The 22960-nt window shown below is 38.6% G+C and overlaps 1 protein-coding gene across 11 annotated transcripts in view; it reads left to right on the top strand.

The window, feature by feature from the left end:
- EYA1 (EYA transcriptional coactivator and phosphatase 1) overlaps positions 1–22960 on the top strand; it is a 159277-nt gene that overhangs the window by 108806 nt on the left and 27511 nt on the right. For all 11 annotated transcript variants that reach the window (XM_060287383.1, XM_060287382.1, XM_030859578.2 and 8 more), the window contains one exon: positions 2134–2223. In XM_060287383.1, the coding sequence (XP_060143366.1) occupies positions 2134–2223 (90 nt within the window). The remainder of the gene's footprint in view (positions 1–2133; positions 2224–22960) is intronic.

Here is a 22960-nt window from a genome sequence, read left to right as displayed (position 1 = left end):
TTTCCTATAAAACCAAGATTCAGTGAGAGTTTTTCTTTACTTATTTGTAAACAGTTTTTAATTCTTCTACAACCTATGAAATTTCATAGATTTTAGGTGGTATCAAGCAGGGAAGATTTAACAAGCCTTAATCATTGTACAGGAAATTTGAGGGAAGTGTTTTTATTTGTCCCTCCCTGCACAGCTCTTGGACACTCAGTTGGCCTATGTGTTTTTATTTCCTGTCTGCCCTCTTACAAACCCTGGGGTATTTGCTTTGCCCCTTTGCCAATCTAACCCCAGATTTTTGGCAATAATGTGTTTTCTCTCTCCTTTACGTTGCCAGTCAGCTGGCAGAGAAGGCCTAGGTGGGAGGGGAATTGAGACCAGCAGTACCATCCTGCCCTATTTTCCCCAAGCCTCCTCTTGTCCACCTCTGGGACTCCTGTGAGATAAACCATGCTGGTGCTGGAGCTGAGGGTGTGCTGGTGGGGTGGGCGGAGCTAGTGGGATGGGTGGTGCAGGGATGGTGTTGACTCCGCCTCCCTGGCCACAGTTGATTGGCCCATGGCTGGCACCCAGTGAGTCTCTGGCACCCAGTGAGTCTCTGCCCCCTCCACCATCCCAGGCCCCTCCTTTCTCCCAGGTGTATAAACACATATGATTGTGACAAATGAAGAGATGGAGTTTTGTTTTTTTTTTTATTCTATGGGAGAACAACATATTTGCCATCAAGCCACCTGATTTATTAGATGAGCAAACTGAGGCTCAGTGAGATAAAGACACCAAAGTAACTAAGAGAACAAGTATAGGGCTTGGCCTCTGGGTCTAGGGCTCTTCTTCCACCGTTTGTCGCTGCCTCCCAATGCCCATGAGAAGATGGGGCTTGGTGTTGATGGACTTTAGATACTTGGAGGGTAGGGAGTAAAACACAGGCAAGTCTTGAGCTTTGAAATGAAGACAATAGAGAAAATGTACGGGGTTTATATTGGACAGTATTAGAAAGCAAGAGTTATTTTCTCTGGGTTTTTCTCCACTCTAAGACTCAAAGACAGGTGACACACAAAGTACACCCCAGCTAGACGGGTGGGCGACATGAAGGCATAATTTCTCTAGTTACAGTTTCTCTAATTAAATGATCCACATAGATTCCAAAGGTTTGCTGTGATAATAAAAGAGTATATCAGAAACTTTGTTCTTTAGAAAAATTTAAAGGCCGTAAAGGTGAAAGTTGGTATTGCTATTAAAATGCCAATAAAAATTTGAAAAACTCACATATCCTTGAATACTTTCTCTACAGAATATTTTTCCTTTTTCACTAATTATGCAGGATATTCACCATGAACAGTGTTGCTTCCTGGGTTGGATGCATTACGAATATAGTAACACCATTAAAACCTTGCAAATATCTCTATATCCCCCATCTTCAGTACCAACAGATGTCATCAGGATGTGTGTTGTGTGGGACAAACTGTCTATCACTAGTGTCGAAGGCTTGAAGCGTTGGGTAGAAGCCACTGTGCTCCCCTGTGTGTGTTACTGGCTGTTTGATGACTGGATAGTGTCACATGAATGTCAAGATCAGCTTCCTGCACTGGCATGGTGCCAGCTGGTCAGAGTGGCCACCATCACTTCCGTTTTGAGTATACTCAAAATTGGCGGGCAATCTGAATAAATACAAAATAATGGTAGTTATCATCTGGAGTGAAATTGGTATTTTCTGTCCTTCTGAAATTAATCTATATTATATCTATTTTCTGATATTTGTGGCAGTGCTTTTAGACACTTCATGGATTGAGGTGGAACATAAAAAAAAATGTCTTTCTGATTCACTGAATTTCTTGCTCCTGAAACAGACGTGTGAAGCTGTATTTCCTCTACTCTGTATGTCTAAGTAACCCTAGATTTTATATTTTTTGCAATATTATAAGCAGCAATTTTTTTCTTCATTATGCAAAGTACCAACAACCTTAGAGGTACTTTTTAAATAAAATAAGTCACTGAAGTTCAAATACAGAATAAGCCACGCACTCTAAAAGCAGCTGGAGTCCAAGCCTTTTGTCCTTTCCTGATGCTAACTCCCTCTCAGCGTGACACTGTATTTCTTGTACCCTGAAGTATGTATGTTCTTGACCTGTAAAATTCTTCTTTTAGGATCCACCTACTTCAGTTTCCCTTGGACTACGCATGGAAGAAATGATTTTCAACTTGGCAGACACACATCTATTTTTTAACGACTTAGAGGTAAGTTCTGATTATTTTATATACTCTTCATGTTGCATGTTTGGAAATAGGTGATTGGTCCTAAAATAACAATGGGATATTATTTTTTGAATATATAATTGGAATAAGGAGATAAAGTAATTATTGGTTATATGGTCATGCGTTTTGCCTTCATGGAATTTCTGTTTTGCTTTACTTTGGCTGCTGTATTTCAAAATTCGATTCCACATGATTATTGATAGGGATTAAAAGTTGATGTCAAGAATGTTTTATATTAAACTGTGTTGATTATCAGAAGCTACAGATTTCTCAGTTACATAATCACTGTTGAGATGGGTTACCTTTAGAATCCAACAGAATTTGTGATCCTTTCATATGCTGTCCATGTCAGACTCTTACCGTATTGGGTCAGATTCTTTTCTGTCTGGCTGGCCCAATTGGTCGTATAACATTTTAGTCAGGCCTCTGCTCTTCGGGTTGCCAGAATTCCTTATGTCAAACTGCTGATGATTGTATTTGTCCTTTATAACCTGGGGGGAAACTTTTGTAAGATGGTTAAATGTGTTACGGGCGATAACAAACATGCTGATCTTGATTAGAAGCTTTTTTTTTTTTTAATTTATTTATTTTTGGCTGTGTTGGGTCTTCGTTGCTAGGCGCGGTCTTTCTCTAGTTGCGGCGAGCCGGGGGGCTACTCTCCGTTGCGGTGCGCGGGCTTATTGCGGTGGCTTCTCTTGTTGCGGAGCACGGGCTCTAGGCACGCGGGCTTCAGTAGTTGTGGCACGTGGGCTCAGTAGTTGTGGCTCACGGGCTCTAGAGCGCAGGCTCAGTAGTTGTGGCGCACGGGCTTAGTTGCTCCGCAGCATGTGGGATCTTCCCGGACCAGGGCTCGAACCCGTGTCCCCTGCATTGGCAGGCGGATTCTTAACCACTGCGCCACCAAGGAAGCCCCAGAAGCATTTTTAAGAATAAAGAATATTGGTTTTCATAGCTCCATTATGAGAAAATATGCCTGTAACTACATTTCACTCCCTTCATAATAGAGAGAGTTGTTTATTTAAATCCTGCTATTAAGCAAGCTTGTGGTAGGGCTGCCAACAGGCATTAATCATCAAGTTGTTGTTTTCCTAGATTTTATAAATGTATGTTATTTCAGACAGGAGAAGAATCTGAAAGATTCAAATAGAACTTTTACTGATCAAAGTTAATTGGCAGCAATTGGCCTTTAAATATTTCCTTATGTTTCCCCTTTTCAAAATCAAGCAAAATGCACCTTATTTCATAGATGAGCCAAAATCATTTGAAAAATGCCAGTGTGTGACAGAACTTAAATGCGGTTTGTTCAACATCTGTCCTGTATTTTGATTTCTTTTCATCTGCAATGAAACTACTCACAGACGAATTGGCAACTTCCAGTGCAATGAAATTATTTAAATGTGCTTCATTTTTCCCCCATTCCTTAGTGAAATATTTATTTTTACACTTAGGGTGAAATACAGAATTTTATTTTATTTTTTTTTTGCATTTTAAAGTGTTTGCTTTCCTTAAGGAAATTACATGTAAGGCATTACTATTTTTTAAGGTGGAAATATTCCAAGTGAGTGACAAGTTCAGAATTGCCTTTCTAAATGCTTAATAATCATACTTATTTTTCAAAAGCTGTTTCTGCCTTATGGTTGTGATTCCCTTCATAAGAGAACAGCACCAAAAAATTCCGTATTTTACTAATATGTTAGAATTCCTTTCCTAAGTTTCGGTTGTTTCCAACGATACAGACTAGGCTGATATTTTCTATTGGGTTCAAACCTGTTACTCTTACTGATGTTAATAGGTGTTAATAGCATCCATCAAGAAGAAATTAGCCGTAATTTTCTATTGTTTTTAAACTCTACCCTCTTAAAAATGACAAAGCTTGACTGTACAGTGCCAAAACTATGTGGTAAAAAGTGAGAAGTTAGGCAAAGTAGTTAACTTGGCATAATATAGACAGAAAAGCTTCCTAACTCAGTTTGGATATAATATAGCCAGATTTTTATTTGTTTACTAACATTATTCACACTGAACTATATAGAGAAGGTCTGAAGTAAAAGTAAATATTAAAAGTTCTAGTTTAGGTTTGTAGTGGATGTAGTTTTTTCATAAGCCCAAATTAAAAAAGAAGAACTAGGGATCCACACAGATATTGAAATATCAGATTTTCCTCTTGGCATGAGGACTCTTTCTTATAAGTAAAGTAGAAAAGAGAATGAAGGAATAATTCAACCGAATGTAAAAATCAATAGTGAAAAATTATTTAAGCTTGTAACCTTCCCAAAATTGATTTTATTTTACTTGAGAATAATATAAAGCAAAAGTATAAATGAAAGATTCACTTAGCCTCTGGCTTCGGAAATTATTTACCTTCTTTTGATTTGTGCAATATTTAAAAAATACATTGGTTTTTATACTTATTTCAATCCTTCATTTTATATTTTTGTAATTCAACAAACTGAGACTGGTCATTGCAAATATTAGTTTCTTTCAAAATAGAGTAAAATTATTTCCTGGCAAAAATAAATGTATTAGCTTAATACCCTTTAGAAAACCAAAATTGTCTCATCAGGCAAAAATGATGTGGTAATGCTTGATTTCACATGCCAATTAGCAATGTACTGTGGTAAAGGACATGAATATTTTAATATATTTTAATTACATGTTTTTAGCTTTTGAAGATCTAGAGTACAGGTAATTTCAAGGAGATTAACAATCTACTGGTTAGCTTGAAGTGTGATTTCTGAACTCGAATTGTTGACTTAAGCCTCGTTTTCTTTTAAAATCTTAACTTTTTGCCAGCCGCTCTGTCTAATTTGGTTAGTTCAAGCTGTGACTTAAAAGAGATTCTCAATAATGAAATACACTCCGTGAGGAGATTCCAGTAACAGTTCTTGTGTTATCAAAGTATTTGCTTAAGATGGTTATTAGGATATTATTTAGGAAATTTTCGATATGATTTTCAAGTAATTTAGAAGTATCGTCCCTGTATTTTAAGACATAAAAAAGTTAACCATTTTAGTTTTAAAAGTCTTATTTGTCATCTCAGTTAGTGAGAGTTTTTAATAAAAGCAATCACAATTTAATTCTGTTGACACTTCAGGAAAAAATAAATAAAATGGAGAAAGCTGGTTTTTCGAACCATTAAAAATGTCTGACATGTGAAGGACCATGAGTGACAGGGAGACACAATTATCAGAGGAAATAATATTTCCCCCCCACCCAGAGAAGCATTTAGACTTGAGTTCCACGCACTCCTGGCTTTCCTATTTCCAAGTCTGACTAACACCCTGCGTATCATTTTACCAAAAGGTCTCCGTGTGCAATCCGACGATGCTTATTATGGAAGTCATTTTTTATGAATGACAGTATGCAATTGGAGGGTTTTTTCCAGCTTCTTTAGTAAAGTCTGTCTCTTTCTGACTGAATGGAGAAAGAGCTCTTTCTGTTGGATTTTTACTGAAAGGTGATCGACCTTCTGAATACGATAACATTTCAGTTTAACTTGCCTTTTGTCGATTCTCCTGCTGGATTTTTCCACAATTAAAGGATGATATTTCATCAAGATTAATATGAGTCTAAAGGAAAATAAGGCACAGCTGATGTCGAATGTTCTCTTTCTATCTGGTGTTAGGTAATATCATCTCACTGGCGTTATGGTTGCCATCCTAACTGATGTTATCAACATGGTAGCCTCCAAGAGTCTCTGCTCTCAGGCCACAGGGGTCAGGGTTGGGAAGTAGCAGGGACCTGCCTCTCGTCTTCTGGGTTGTACACACCACGTTCGCCTAGTCAAGTGTGAAACTGTGCTATAACTTTCTCCTTCACGCTCCTAGTATGTTGGTTAGTTGGGACAGACCAGAGGATTCTTTGGTGTCAAGTTTTACAGTGTGAAAACCCCAGACCTTTCTTGGGCCTTTGACATGTAGACTCCTGTCCCAGGTTTGATTTTCAATCACCTACTCTTGTAGCTCCTTGTTTTCACATTTTCTATTTAGAAAAGGCCTGGTACCAAAGGTTCTGGTCTCAGTAGAGCTGGGTTTGATGAGTCAAAGGCCAAGGAAAGGCACCATGGACAGTCTCCAAGTAATGCCATAATTTAAAGCAAGTAGGCTATAATGAGTTTTCTTATAAAGCAAAGAAATTAGTTTGCTCCTTGGTTTCATTCAGTCTTTAAATTTGCAATAATATGTTATGAGTCTAAAACTTAGGTTATCGTCTGTTAATTATTTTAATATATCTTGTTTATAAATTGATTTTCAGCTAGGAAAAAAATTCTTCCTTCAAAATATCAGTCATGCCAATGCTAAGTAGCTTTGATCTCAAGCGAAGCGTTCTGTAGTGACCTAACGCTTGTGCTTCCAAAAGTGGAAAAGTTGTAAGCTAATCGAGAAGTTGACTTTTTGAGTGGAAAAGTATAATTCACCTACAAAGTGCTTTGTTGCTAAACAAGAATGAACTCTGATGCCCAGGGTCCAGCTTCTTTGTAGACGCAGGATGCTCTGGTTCCATAGGTGCTTGTAAAGAAGACACTTCCGGAAGAGCTTGAGCTGTTTTCTTCTTTCAGTGCATGTCACAGCCAAGAAACAACTCTATGAAAGTGTGTGGGCCTATCAGTAATTGCATTCTAAACATAAATGTATGCCTAGGCATGTGTATATGCCACTTGTCATTTTCAGCTCTGGACACAGGCTTTTGTATATGTATTTAATTTTCTTCTGATAAATTTAGCAAACATAAAGGATTCCATTTTTTAAAAAATCCTAGTAACATCCTTCATAACACCTAGAATATTGCCCTATACATGTTGACCATTAATGAGTATTTGTTAGATTAAATTCTTATCTGTTGCCTCAGATAGAAGATCGATTTCTGTGTCCTTTCCCATGGAAGACAATGGACTTGACCTTGCCTTTCTGTTTTAAGATGGGTTGCTTGACCTCATCTATTTTCTTAGTTAATAGGAGTAACACCAAAGCCCTCAGTTTAGGAGGCAAAATAAGTTTGCAAGCAGCAAATGATTATTAGACAAAATACATATTGTAACTGGTGATCAAAATGAAGCAATACCCGTATTTTATCCATTATTGTTACTCATGAATAAGTATGTATTCTTCCTATCTCATCATTTCTCACAAGATTCTATCATCTTTATTTTATCTGAAGCAAAAAAATAGAAACATAAACCTATATTCCAAGACTTCCTTGATTCGGATGTTTACCAGAAAGTTAGGAGTCAAAATATGTGGCTGTTTAACATAATAAAAGATATTTTCCTTTTACCAACAGCCAACGTTGTACTTAGCAATAAAATAATAAAGGCAAATTGTCATAAAGATGGAAACAAAATAAGAATGTCCTCTGTCACTACTATTAGTCTGCATTGTTCTAGGAGTTTGGAGCAGCGCAGTAAGATATGAAAGAAATAAAATGAAAGATTAAAATTATTGTGTTTTTTGCATAATATTTGATATACATAGAAAACTGAAGAGAATCTCCAGGAATTGTTTTAGAATTTATAGTGGGCTTCAGAAAAGTAAAAGACTACAGAATTAAATTAAAAAATCAATAGCCTTCTTCTAGCCACCCATGTAGAAAATTTAATTAAATTATAATTTTTAAGTAACTGCAGTAACTATAACACACAAAAAAAGATTAAAAGGAAAGATAAGGAGTAACCTATATAAGAAGTGTTTATAGGAAATATATGAATAAAACTTTGACGTCCTACTGAAGGATCTAAAGGAAGATTTGAATAAATGAGATTTCCTCCATTCCTTTTCTTTTCTGTAATATGACAAAATTGTTATAAGGTCCATTTGAAGGATAAATAGGCAAAAATACCTAGAAGTTTTGGACAGAAAGCAGTAATAGTGAGCACCCAACTCCACCAAATATTAAATGTTTTATAATTCGACAATAATATGAAGATTTATGTTGGCACGGCTTTGACATTGAACTATAGGGAGAAGAGAGAGCTCAGACACAGACCCAACTTGTAGAAAGATTTTGTATGTGTTAAATGAAACCAGACAAATTAACCAGTGAAGGAATGGATTATTCAGTTTATATACAGAAATAGGTAAATTACAGCGTTAAAATGTGAAAGAATAAAACTCAAGGAGAAAATATAGGTAGATCAAAAGGAGATCTCACGTTGCTTACAGGAAATAAACTTTTGGGTAGCCATTTGGCGGTAAGCAGAGCCTAAAAAAGATTGATACCATTTGTGCTAATTGTACATCTAGGAATTTTTACTTGTCAAAGACAAAGGCCACTATTTATAAATATTTCCAAATTATGGAATTCTGATCATGTTTCATTTCTTGTCCCAGGAGCTGGTTACATGACTGTGTTCCATTTGTGAAAATTCATTGAGCTATAATATATACTTTCTTCAACAAAAAGTTATTTTTTAAAAAGTAACATTTTGAGGACTATACACACAGACATAGTTTGCTCTCGATTCTGTTAAAAAATTATATACCCTATGTAAAATATAGGCACTACTGTTTCTCTAGCACAGTGCCTGGCCCATAGAAGGCACCCAGTAAGTACGTGTTAATTAATAAATGGAGGAACAAAAAACAGATGGAAAGAGGTACTCTAGAATTTTAATGTTATTTCTATCTGAGATCCCAGGTTTTATTTTCTTATTTGTACTTGTCTGTGTATTCCAAATTCTTTATAACATATATACTAATTTCTTTTGTAGTCAGGGAAGAAAACAAACACTGTTTTTGAAAGCCATAGATAATATTAAAAGAGAAAGCTATTTCTAACCAATAAAATAATCAATATTATTGCAACTCATTAAGAAAAACCTAAAGAAATTAACAAAGGACATGAACAGATAATTCACAAGAGAAAAGCATTCAAATTTTCAACACATAGAAAAGAAAATGTTGGATTTCACCTCTAGTAATCAGAAATGTTAGAGAGTAAGTGTTCAGCCTCTTGCCCATCAAATTGGCAAAGCTTTAAAATCAGTAATATGGTCTACAGTGCAGTAGGAGGAACACTTGTGTACACTACTGATAAGGATAGAAATTGGTACAAGTTTTGAGAAAAGTAGCTTGATAATATGTATTCAGAACCTTAATGTATGGATCCTTTTACTCAGTAACTTCACTTTTAACTTCTAAGAAAACAGTTATAGGCAGAGAATTGATACAATATGAATGAACATTTATTGAACACTTGTCCTAAGTGCTTTACATACGTTATTCCACTTGATACCCTGATATTTCTATGATAAGAGCACTGTTATTATCTCCATTTTATAGACTAGCCAAGAGAAGCTTAGAGTTGTTAAAACAAAACTTGTCAAAGGCCACACAGCTGAGTGGCTTAGACAAGTGACTCAGGTCCAGTGCTTTCTAGAAGTCCACTCAACCCCATGCTATATCTCCCACATGGTGTTGTTTACCACTACAATATAGAACTATTTTAAATATCCTAAAATAGATGAATAGTGATAAATGATACATCCTCATTGAAAATTGTTTTCAGACTGCTTATTAAATATAGGGAAAATATTCATGGTCCATTTCAAGTTTTAAAAATAGACTGTTCAGTACAGTGTAGGCTTAATGTTAAAATTTATGGCATATTATCTGAAAAGGCTACATACTGTGAGACCAACTATTTGACATTCTGGGAAAGGCACAACTGTGGGTCAGCTGGCTGCCAGGGGTTGGGGATGAGAGGGATGAATTAGTTGGAGCACCGAAGATTTTTAGGGCAGTGGAACCATTCTATGTGATACTACAATGGTGGCTACATGTCGTGAGACATTTGCGCAAACCCATAGAATGTACTACATCAAGAGTGAACCCTAACGTCAACTATAGACTTTGGGTGGTGATGGTGTGTCAATATACGTTTATTGGTTGTAAGAAACGTACCGCTCTAGTGTGAGATGTCAATACGAGGGGAGGTTATGCATGTGTAGGAGCAGGGGGTAGATGAATAATCTCTGTATTTTCTGGTCAGTTTTGCTATAAACCTAATACTTCTCTAAAAAATAAGGTTTATTAATTTTTTTAAAAAGTGTGGCGTATTAAGAAAACTGGAGGAAAATACAGTTTTAAAAGCTACCATTATGTAACTTTAAAAATAAGCAGTCTACAGAATAAATTGTACTGTATAATTCTGATTTTAGCATCTATGACATATTAAAAATAACTGGAGGTGAGTACACTATAATGTTGCTAGTCTGGATGATGGGGTTATAAATGCTGTGTCTCTGTTGTGCTTCAAAACTGAGATGCTTATAGCATTGCGTAAACTCTTTATACCTTCTGCCCTTCATTCAATAGTCAATATATATTTATTAACTTTCGCTTTTCTTTTTTTTTTTTTTTTTTGCGGTACGCGGGCCTCTCCCGTTGCGGAGCACGGGCTCCGGACGCGCAGGCTCAGCGGCCATGGCTCATGGGCCCAGCTGCTCCGCGACATGTGGGATCTTCCCAGACCGGGGCATGAACCCGTGTCCCCTGCATTGGCAGGTGGACTCTCAACCACTGCGCCACCAGGGAAGCCCTATATTTATTAACTATTAAGTGCCAGGCACAATTCTGGATGCTGAGGATGCAGCGATAATTGAGTGAAGGTTACCCTCTTCGTGGAGGGGAAGTAGGAAACAAAGCACTATGTAAATAAAATAATTTCAGGTAGAGATAAGTGCTAGGAAGAAAATCAGAGTGTAATTTAAGGGATAAGGGCTCTTTAGCTGAGATGGGGCATCTTTAGCTGAGAGTGGGACATCTTTAGCTGAAATATTCAGGAACAGGTGTCTCTGAAAAGAGGACATTTGTGAAGAAACCAGGAAGTTGGGAGGAAGCAGCTGGAACAGCAGGAAGTCATTCTGGAAGGGGAATGGCCTGTGCAAAGGCCCTGAGGTAGGAATGCAATTTGCTCCTTCAAGAAATAAACGAGAGCTTCATTTGGTTGGGGCAGAGTGAATGGGGGAAAAGTGACAGGGTCCAGATCATGAAGGGCCTTGTAGACTGTGGTAAAGAAGTTGGAAATTTTTCTAATTGCAATGGGAAGCCATTGGAGAGTTTTACGCATGAATATGATAGACTAGTGTTTACTATAGACTGGTTATCATATGAGGAACTGGACTCAATGAGACCAGTTAGGAGACGGTTGCTTTGGGCTGAGGATGTAGCAGTTCCGGACGTGGTGTGAAGTTGCAGGATTTACAGTATAATTTGGTGGAAGCACCGGCAGAATCTGCTAATGGGTCAGATGTGGGAGGAGAAGGAAAGCAGAATCCAGGATGGCCACTAGGTTTTGACCTGAGCAACTGGATGGGTGGTCACGTTATCTGAGATGACAGAGAGCGCTTTGGGGTGGCGAGGTTGGGGGAAGAGTTGTCCTCAAATATTTTGCATGGAGCATATTAAGTTTGAGATACCTATTCAACATTCAGGTCAAGAGATTATGTACATTTAGGTTTGGAACTCAGAGGAGAGAGGCAAATGTGAAGATATAGTTTTGGGAATCATAGAGGCATGAGACAAAACATCTCATAGGGGAAAGAGGAAATTGAGAAGAGGGCATAAGATTGGGCATCAAACACTTAGAAACAGGACCAAGAAAGAAGAACTTGCAAGAGAGAGTGGTAAGGAGTAGACAGTGAAGTAGGTGGGAAAGTACAAGGCATCACAGAAATCTAGGGAATAGTGTTTCAGGAATGAGGGGGTTGCACTACTGTGTCGAGTGGCTGTTGGATTTGCCAAGAATGTTGGCGGGTAATGACCCTGGTAAGCGCCGTTTCAGTGAAGCGGAAGACGTAAGCCCAATGGGAGTGGGTTGAAAAGAGGATGAGGGTTGACACCGTGAAAACAGGAAAGATTGATTGAGAGTTTCCACAATGACAAAATGCAAAGAGATGGGTAGGATGTGGAGAGGGTCATAGGATCAAGGTGTGTGTGTGGGGGGAGGGGTGGTGGGTTAGTGTTAAAATAGAAGATATTTAGACATGTTTGGGGGTCGGGGGAATGATCCAGTAGAGATGATACAAGGTGTGGCAAAGGGAGGGAGCAGCGGAAGGAGTGAAGTCCTTGGGTTGCAGGAGAGGATGGGATTCAGGACACCAGGTACAGGGTTGGGCTTCAGTAAGAAGGCAGGCAGACTCTGCAGGTGTACAGATGCAGGCAGGCAGCTGGTTCCATAGTGGGAGAGGAGGCTGTTCTCACTGTAAAGATACCTCCCGTAATATCTTATGATTTTCTGTCTACCTCTTTCTACACCTGCACCCCACCCCCAGGCAGTCCCTTGAGAGCAGGGACCGTGACTCGTCCGCTTGACGCCTAAGCACTAACACCAGATTTGGTTACACAGAGGGCTCTCCTATGTCTTTTTAATTTTTTCCAAATTTTTGAAAGTAATAGTCTACAATGAACCCTACTCTTTTTACAATTTGCAAACATTAACTTTCTAAAAGTAAATGACTGATCACAAATCCTAAAAATAACTGAAATTGTCCAAGAAGTTAAACTTTGATATTATCCTTTTTTGTTTGTTTGTTTGTTTTTTTTGCGGTACGCGGGCCTCTCACTGTTGTGGCCTCTCCCGTCGCGCAGCACAGGCTCCGGACGTGCAGGCTCAGCGGCCATGGCTCACGGGCCCAGCCGCTCCGCGGCATGTGGGATCTTCCCAGACCGGGGCACGAACCCGTGTCCCCTGCATCGGCAGGCGGACTCTCAACCACTGCGCCACCAGGGAAGCCCCGATATTATCCTTTTTTAAGTCATATTTTGAAAGTCTTTAGTGGCAAAACACCATGGACGTGCAAGAGGTACGATATAAAATGATATTCAGTGTAGATCCAGTTTAAGGTTTTTCTAAAAAGGCGCGTACATCCAAAAGAAGATAAAACGATTTTCCACATTAAAAATGTTACAAAAAATAAATAATTTCTACAGTAAAAAAGGGATTTACCTCTGGATAGTGGGATAACGCTACCATGAGCTAAACGATAAGTTCTCTTTATATTTTTTCTTTTCTATAGTTAACATTTCTTATAATAAGAAAGTTGTTGAATAATCATGACTCAACTATTCCAACTTGACTCAAAGCCCTATATTTATGTGGTGTGTTATCTTACAATTCTAGGGGTACTGGAGGTTAAACTCACAAGTTCATTCATTCTTGAGGGACCCCTCTGTGCCTCAATTTCTCATCTGTAAAGTTGCATGGTGATAGTACCCACCTCCTAGGGTCAGTGTGAAGACTCAAGACGCGAATACCTGTTAAGTGCATAGAACTAGCTCTAGCCCACAGGAGGCACTAAGGAAGTCCAGTCTGCTATTACTCTTTATCGAGTATCTTCGATGCAAAACACTGGAGAGCAGGGCCATGGAGCAAGAAGAGGGGGTGACTTAGGGAGTGGTTAGGAGATGAAGCACGTGAAATAATAAGTGGTTTGCCGCCAAAATTCCCGTGCAGAATTCCAACAGAAATCACACGAGAAAAACAACAGAAGTTCTGCCGGTGTTCAGTTTGCAAATGCAGATGGTTCCAGGCACATCACAGTGTACTGTACTCCTTTTGTTCTTTCCTCATTCACATGCTCCTTCCATCTCCAGTTCCAAGAGGGGAGGTTTCCTTTGGGCAGTTAAATAGCTACTGTATCTGGCTTCCCTCACCCTGTGCTGTCCCTTCGTGGAAAACGAGGATGCTGGCTTCATGGCCATGGATTGTGCTGGTAAGTTGTCCTTTCCTTGTCTTCTTCCTGCTTCGTGTTTGAAGGGTGGCTCCTGGATCTTGCCGGTGGTGTCTACAGCGTGGAGCAGAGCCTTGCTGTGTACAAACCGATATAGGAGGGAGAAGGGCAGCAGGCTTTAGGGAAACTCTTCTCACATCAGTACAGAGCATTGACTTTGACTCTCCGTCAGCACTGGGAACTCAGTCTTCTTATCTCCAGTGTACGTGTGTGGACAGTTGAAGTGAAGCGATTTTTGCCCAAAGCCACTTGGTTAGGTGATGGTAAAGCTAAGGTGGGAACAGGGGTTTCTGATCCCAAATATCATTGCACAAACCTCTCTAGCCATGTCCCATGACCTGGCTATTTCTCTGCAACAACATAAAGGAAGTAGTGGCATGTTGGTGCTGTCACATACTGTTGTCATACAGCAGATCCCAATAACGAACGTGTTTTCTCTAATGGATTATTTGTTAGCTTTGTTTCTCACTACGTCTTACTCTACTGTTAGTGGTCACCAAGCAAGCTAAAATCTGTCTTGGAAAGGTTTGGAGGTAGATGGGTAGGTAGATAGGTTGTCAGACAGATAATGGACAGACAGACATGTGCTTGTAAATTCCTATTGTTGAGTAGACAAAAATATTTTAGCTGCCTGTATCTACACTGCACAGAAAAAGAGCTACAGTGCTATAAACTTACTCATGCTTACTCCATTCTGGACACTATGCTAGGCATTGAGGAGAAGAGATGAAATATATTCACTGCCCTCAAAGAGCCACGATGGGGGGTGAAGATAGAAAAGCAAGAAAACAGTTAGAGGGCTTCCCTGGTGGCGCAGTGGTTGAGCATCCGCCTGCCGATGCAGGGCACACGGGTTCGTGCCCTGGTCCGGGAAGATCCCGTATGCCTCGGAGCGGCTGGGCCCGTGAGCCATGGCCGCTGGGCCTGCATGCCTGGAGCCTGTGCTCCGCAACGGAAGGGGCTGCAACAATGAGAGGCCCACGTACCGAAAAAAAAAAAAAAGAAAACAGAGCACAGTATATCTCCACAGTGACAGAGACACATAAGGATCTTAATAGAGTCCAAGGCAGGGTGGCTAACCCAGCCTGGGAGAGAGGTGGCAAGGCAGACAGGACAGGAGATATGACTTCCCCATGACGTAACGTTTGGTGTGAGAGAGGATGGCATTTAGGAACAGTTTGAGTAGATATAAAGCTCAGAGCACATGTAGAGCAGTTGTGAGATAAAGAAGACAGAAAGACCGAAGCCGGATCATAAGAGGCTTTGTACACTCTGCTAAGGAAGTTGAATGTCATACTGAATGCCAAGGGTAATCACTAAGGAATGTTTAGCATTGCTATGGAGATGAATTGTATTGTGAAGTCAGAGGTGTCAGTAAGATAGGTTAGGAATCACCAGGGTTCGTCTGTAGGAACAGAATACGGGGGCAGATGGGAGAGCTCTTAAGAAAGTCGTCTAGAGAGCATGGGAGAAAAGATTTGATGTAATGGGCTGGGAAACAAGAATCTTACTTTCCGGCCTGAACAATAAGGTAGAGATAGAAAACCCAGGACAACTAGCTGGCTTTGGAAGGAAGATGCTAAGTTCGATTTTGAGATGTTGAATTTGAAGTGTGTGTTGGACATCAGGCGAACTACAGCAAGCAGCAGTGTATGCGGGTCTGAAGCTCAGAAGAGAGAAATGAGCTTGAAGTCATCACCCATAAAATTGGTTGCGATTTCTCAGGAAGAATGTATTGAATGATAAACATTATCTCAGAGCAGGGATCTCTTTGTGAGATTTTTGTTTGGAAACACAGAATCTAAATGCTTGTTGATTCCCTGTTCAGAAACTTAAATAACGTATGTAAAGCAAAAGTGATAATTGACCTAGCAAACTGATAATTGACCTGCCTGTGAAACTATCTTCCTCGTTTTACCATAGTCTCTTTTTTGATTATTTTTTATTGAGGTATAATTGACTTACAATAATATGTAAGTTTCAGGTGTACAACACAGTGATTCACAGTTTTAAAGGTTATATTCCATTTATCGTTATTATAAAATACTGGCTTTATTCTGTGGATGAAGCCACTGGGAGGCAGCGTGGTCTGAGGAACGAGCGAACACTTCTTTGGAAGTGACGCAAGTTCAGGTCTCGCTTAAAACTAATGCTCGACCTTCACCCATCCACCCCGGCAAGCGTCAGAGGTGGCCCAGGGGTACAGTGCAGTTAGGAGAGAGGGTCATCTGGAGCCCCAGCCAATGCCTGGTGCATGGCGCTGGGCCTCAGTATTCAGGGGTGCCTTTCCTTCTTGCCAAATAGAAGTGCCACTTCAGCTTTCACGTAATTGGCCGATGGCTGTCAGTTTATTTAAAAATCCTGAGAAATTGACCTGTTGGTGTCACCTATGACAGACTTTCTGTTTAGATTCTTCATTTTGACAGGTGCTCAGTAATCTTCAATCTGGGAGATTTTACTCGCTTACCTTCATAGGAAGTTTGCTTAGTAGAGAAAAAAATTCTTTTTTAAAAAAAAAAAAATTGACGAGTGCAAGAGAAAGCCTGTAACTTCAACTTCCCCAAAATGTGCTTAAGTTGTGGTCCCTGGAGTCTTCTCCCGTTTCGGGGCAGTTACAATAGAGCCTCTATCTGGGCTCAGCCAGGCCAGTACGCTAACAGCATTTCTAAGTAAAAACTTTCTCAATCCTGGATTCTTCTTGCTGCTAATTGTGCGCGACTCCTTTGTAAGGCAGGTAGAGTGCCGGGGCAGGCGGAGAGGATGCCGTTTCTGATCAACAGTATTTGGTGATTTTGTTTGTCTCTTCGAAAATAATGGCCGAAGAAGTATCTTCTAGTATTGGTGTTTTGTCAAACAGTTAAAGGGACCTCTTAGATCCAAGATACCATCCCTTTTAATTGGTGGGAATTTGTTTGTTTTAAACACATACTAATGCAGTCCCCCTGGACTTGCAGATAAGATGTTTCTACTAAGCAAAAAGTAAGTAGCTTGGAACATTAGCAGTTGAAAGATAGTATTTAGCATGTATATAATAAGAACATGTAGAGATGCGGCGAAATACTATTTTCTCTTTTAAAGTAGTAATTATAACCTTTACTTTCTTTAAAATATAAGGAAAATTACTTGAATTCAAAATGACAGAAATGAATAATTCACTCTACTTTCAGTCACATACCTGTTCAAATGGTCGTAAGCAGAAGTCATACCCCATAATTGGCCAAGGCCTGAAGGAAATTGACAAGGGCTTTTCCAAAATCCAGGAGAAAATTTTTAAACTTTATATTTGAGTTAAGAAACAAATGAATTTTGTAAAACTTTTTAGGGATGATAGTAAACAAGATGAAAGTCATGTTCTCAAGGTGCTTAAAGTCACGTAAGCTCAGAGTAAGGAGTGCTCAGAAAGATGAGGGTGACTGTTGAAACTGTCACAAAGGATTAACAGGAATAAACAGAGCTGTGTGGGGTGGGCTTTAGAGAAGAATGTTCTAAGCAGAAGGTATATAGTGAACAAGGCTCAGAGATTTGAGTGATTAAAAATATCACGTAAGGAAAAGTATAATGTAGCCTAAAGAGATAAATGAATGTCATGAATCTGTCTAAGCTTGTTCATCAGCGTGGTCATTCACTTCAACATTTATCAAGTGATGACTGTTCTATGCACAAAAATGCTTAAATATTAATTGTTAATGAGTAATTAATTAATAATTATTTTAGATGCTTAAAATGGAATTGTTAGGAAGATTGGCAGTTGTTGCCCTACTTAAATATTAGGGAATTAAGAAAATATTAGAAACTATCAGCCATCGCTTGGTTAAAAGAAATATGAGACATGCATAACGTGGAATAGTATACAGCAATTTAAAAGATAATACAGATGATTAATTGATATTAAAAGATGTTTATTCCATATTGTTGAGTGGAGGGGAAAGTAGCTACAAAACGTGTATCTGGTTCTCCCGGCTTTTTTGGTGTGTATCCCGCGCCAAAATTTAAGCTCTACGAAAAACGTGAAGAACGATGGATAATTGAGTGAGTAGGACCAGGAAGAACAATGGAAGAATTTTAAGACTGGCTCCTTCTGAGGGATGGAATTGAAGTTTATTTGTTTTATATATTTTTGTGTTTTGCCTGCGTTCTCTACATGAATATGTATCTTTTGTAATCAGATAAAATAATAAATTTATTTTCATAAAACTACTAAATTTTTAACACCGCAATGACAAAATGCAGTAATGTTAGCAACTAATTTCTGGCTGGGTCGCCCCATTTTTTCATATTAAATTCTGGCAGCCAGGTAATCTGGAAGGTTTCCTTCAGTACCGTCCATGTGCTTGGTCCACACAGAAAAGGAACAGGCAGGAATAAGGTTCTACTTAGAATACAAATAGGGAGAAAAAGACCCATAAAAAGCTCTCTCTTCCTTCAAAGCATTTATTACCTGGTGGGATACACAGATCTGTGTAAGCCTTCATTTCCTTATCCATCAAATATAGAGTTTAAGGGAGGATTGGACATAGCGTGCAATGTACGTGCCTGACACATAGTGTCTCTTAATGATTGTTGCTTCTGTTATCCAGACAGTGAGCTCCAGAGCATACATCAGGGTTGAGAAAGAAAAGAATCCATCAATTTTATTGGTCAAATAATAATAATAAAAAAATGCTTGCCAGAGGAATCTTGCCTTGACAGGAGAGAAAGGAGAGAGAAGACATTCCAGCAAGCAATAGACACAACCGTATGTGGCGAAAGAGGGAAGTGGAGGCCAGGCTGACTGAGGCTGGCCTGAGAGGAGCGTGTGCCTCCTCCAGATGGGCTGTGAAGGAGAGACAGGCAGCATTGGATAGGCAAGGTTAAGTCTCATGATTGAAGCCCCTGAATGCCCATTTGCACTGGAATATATAACGTATTTCTAATTTAATTTTTCCAAAGCATCTATTGATCACCTTCTGGTTAAAAGGCAGAGACAGACAGAAACAGAAGTGAAATGTATTACCTGCCCCCAAGAAGCTAATCCTCCATAATGGATTAACTGGAGGATTTCCACCAGCTCTCCCATCGTATTTCCCGGGAGAGCAAAACCGTCTTTGAGAAAACTATATCTGAAGGTGATTAATGCACAGGCTGGGTTGAAAGGAGAAGGGCGAGAAGCATGATGAATCCCACGTTCCATTCTTGTAACTTTGTGAGAATTCGAGTTCCTTCTCTGAGAGAAAAATCATAGTGACACTCACTTATACCCTCTCTCTCCAGCCCCTCCCCATGTTTATAAAGGCTTACTGGCATTTTCTGCATCTCGTTTATCTTCGTGTGCTTGGTGCCTGGTATATAAATAGGTGGTCAGTCATTATTAGTTGAATACATGACAAAATGAATGAAAGAATACAGAATGTGTGTCCTATATATTTTCTAAAGATATTTTTTCCAGAGGTAACATAGATCATATTAATGCTATATTAATGGTATATAATATACTGTTTTCCTGAATAATATATAAACAACCAAAACATAGTCTTTGTGGCTTGAAATATATAATTCATGGGAAAAGGGGTGGTTTTGTAGGGAGTGAGACTATGAGTATGAACAAGATTTTTCCTTAGTTTTCAGGCACTTGCCCCTCCCCCCTCCCCTACTGACACCCATTGGTTTGGGGCACACCAGAGCCCCCATGCTGGAGGAAACTTACCAGATAGGACAGTTCACACCAAAGTAATGGAGCTTAAGTCATTTACCCTTACCGGAAGTCTTTGTCTTATAAAAGAAGATTGAAAAGGGATGATTTCCACGGGTGGAATTTCAGACCCACTGATACTTGGAAGAGAGGAGAGAACTTTTTGAGTAAGAAAGTGGCCTCCTCTGAGGTCCTCACTCCCCCCATGAGGGGCTGACAGTGAGGGAAGGTGATGATGGAACGTTCCTGAAGCTCATGGGGAAACTTTTTTTTTTTTAAGTGCCTATGTCCGTTTCTGCCTACTTTTCTCTCTGGAGTCAGCAATAATTATACGACAGAGGAAATCAGCCTGGAGAATTTTTATTCACTTATGAACTAAGGATGTTATTCCGAGCTACACATTCTTTTATACAACACTGATTCTTTTTTACCATTATAAAGTCATCTGGCTATGTGATAAAAGTTAACTAAAATTAATAAATTGATCTCTTTTAAAGTTTCAAATTTTACTCCTCACCCCTGCAAAAAAGAGTCACTTAAAAAATCAATTGCACTGAAATATGTCCTTAAAAATTGTCCTGACATACGGTTTGCAGTTCAATAAAGAGGAACCGATAGACATGAACGGTAATAAACCGGAACTTCTGTTTGTCGCAAATATTGAATTTTAGAGTGAAAAGTTATTTCAGAAAAAAAGAGCTCTCTTACAATATGACCTGTTTAATTATTACAGCTTCAGTTCATTGGTTTATGTGTGATCAAAACAGAAATATTCCATGTAAATGAAAACATCTAGTTAAATGCTTTGTGAATATATTAGTATGTGATTAATTTTCTTCAAATGGCAGTGAAGGTTAAAAGAAAGTGATTACAGAAAAGTATAAAAGGTTTCCTGGTTTGGGTATGTTTCCATGCTTCTAGCAGCAGGTTTGCAATAAAAAGAATGATTTTTATGAGAATATGGTTATTCACAGCAAGACTAGAGCTCGTGTCACTGTGAAAAATTCTTCTTCGGTAGATACTCTCAGCAGGAATAATAGATCTAAAAGAAAGGCAACAGGAATTACAAAGAACACTGTGGCCAGTGACAAATTATGTTTGCAAAATGATGGGCGAACCCACTGAAAACGGAGAAATCAGTTCAGCAGTAAATCAATGTCTTATTCTTAAGAGTAGTCCTGACATTCCAAAGAATGACATTTATATTAGATATGTGCTGAGTTGTCCTTTTTTTTAAGGCTCTGAATTATTATTTTGTACCTTGTCAGCCTGTAGTCTTTTATCTTACTACTTGATTTTAAGTTACATGATATAATTAAAAACATGTATGATCTTTTAATGAAAAGCTGTATAATACAATTTGACATATCAAACACTGATGCACTGCCCTATTTTTGTATTTGAAGGTATAAAACATTTTCACTGATTTCTCTGCAAATGTGTAAAATGCCATATCTTTTTGTATTAGCTGAATGATAAATGAAGCTGTGTATTTGGGCCAAAGCTTTTTATGTATAGTATCACGTGGTAGGGGTATAGAATGCACTGAAATATAGTTTGTGCTGTTGCACAAAATATAACTTAAACAAAAAAAGATGGCCCTTGTAGCATTAGATATTAGGCATTCACTGTATACCTTTTCATTCACTCTGTGCTTTTTATTCACTTTATTTTTTTATTCATTGTATATTTTTTAAAAAGTAAAGAAAGTTATGTGTTGATATCATTTGATCAAATGTAATAATATGCCATAATTATCAATTAAATGAATCCACTACTTTTAGAGATACAGTGTTGAACGATTTTAAATAAGCCCATTTTATTTTAAAAGCTCATTTTCAATTCTTTCTGGCTTTCATTAGTAAGCCTTTCTTTTCCTCACCCTAAGGTGGAGGGTGTAAATAAAGACAAATATATTTAATATAACCATGAGGTAAAGAAGGTATTCATGCTTAGAAAGAAGGAACTCCAAGCAGAGTGAAACTGACATATTTATTAACACCGTACCACTCTCTAAGAAGGAACCAGCTTCATGTAATTCCTTTGGGATTCTTCGAGCAGCGTGCTGCAGTGGTATTGTCATGACATCTTACTTTTAATGAGCACATTTTTAAAGGAATTAATATTATAAGAAAATATTACAAATTTAAAAACACACTCTCATCTTTTCTTTAATTATTGTTAATAAGAAGCTTGAGAGTCCTGTAATTTTTATTTAGTGATCTTAAATATTTAGTATAACTTCGTACATATACGAAAACGTAGCTTAAGCCCTTTATCTTTTGCCTTAATATGCCATCTCCAGGTACGTTCAGTAAAGATTTTATTCTCTAAATGTTTTATGAATATTCATCTAAACAGAATGAGATTGAAATAGTTAATATCTTGCCTTTGTTGAAACTGCTGTAATTCAAATCTTGGGTTTTGAATCCAGGTACCTAGGTCTCCTAGCTAAAGTAAACATGATTCTAGTAAAATATCTCTCTCGTTTGTATAATCCCTACAGGGTATGGTAACGTTAAATATATTAAAATACTGTTTTTCTAAGTAAGAAACAATAATTAAAAACAGCACGTGTCTCCACAAGTTGCATCTTACTACCAGATCTTAAAACTAGATGTTAAAATTCCTCTTATCCGTTTCTGAGATTCAAAATTCTGTTTTTATTTTATGTTTTCCTACTGGCTTCTATAGTTGTGTCATCCTATTCCTATCAAAACAGATAGGGATATTTAAACATTGACTTAAAATACGCGTTGGCACGGACGCTGTGCCGAGTTTAAAGTGGGAATGTGGAGGTAAATTTGTCCAGCTCTATTTTAATTCCTTAGCTTGGTGTTTCCCAAACTGTCAAACAGAATGATTTCAAAAACTCCCTTTGTTCCTCATCTCCTGTGCCTTAGCCCTGGGTAATCTGCACCCTTTTCTTTTGCAAGGAAGCATTGTAGTGGGGTAGCACAGGCAATCGGCAGGTCACAAGGTGCACCCCAGACAGGCATGACAGGTCCTGCCGCTGAGCGCCAGAGTCACCGGGCTGCAACCCGGACACCCTTCTTTCCAGGTTGCCCGCGCTGCAGGCTTGCCGCCAGTCCATGGGGAGGGGCACAGGGACGCAGCAGTTCTATGGCTTCTCATTGCATCCATTTGAAAGTGCAGTGAGGGTTTGGACACACCTATAGAAAGCACACTACAAGCATATTATTCCCCGTCAGTAAGTCTAAATACACAGCACGTTGATCGAACAGCCTCCTTTATAAAGCAAAAGAGCGAAATATGCAAGTAAAACCCTGGTTTCTGCAAATTTACTCTCAGACAGAATTTCT

This window comes from Globicephala melas, chromosome 17 (assembly GCF_963455315.2).
Source record: "Globicephala melas chromosome 17, mGloMel1.2, whole genome shotgun sequence".
NCBI classification, from domain to species: Eukaryota; Metazoa; Chordata; class Mammalia; order Artiodactyla; family Delphinidae; genus Globicephala; species Globicephala melas.
This window is presented reverse-complemented; position numbering and strand designations above follow the sequence as displayed.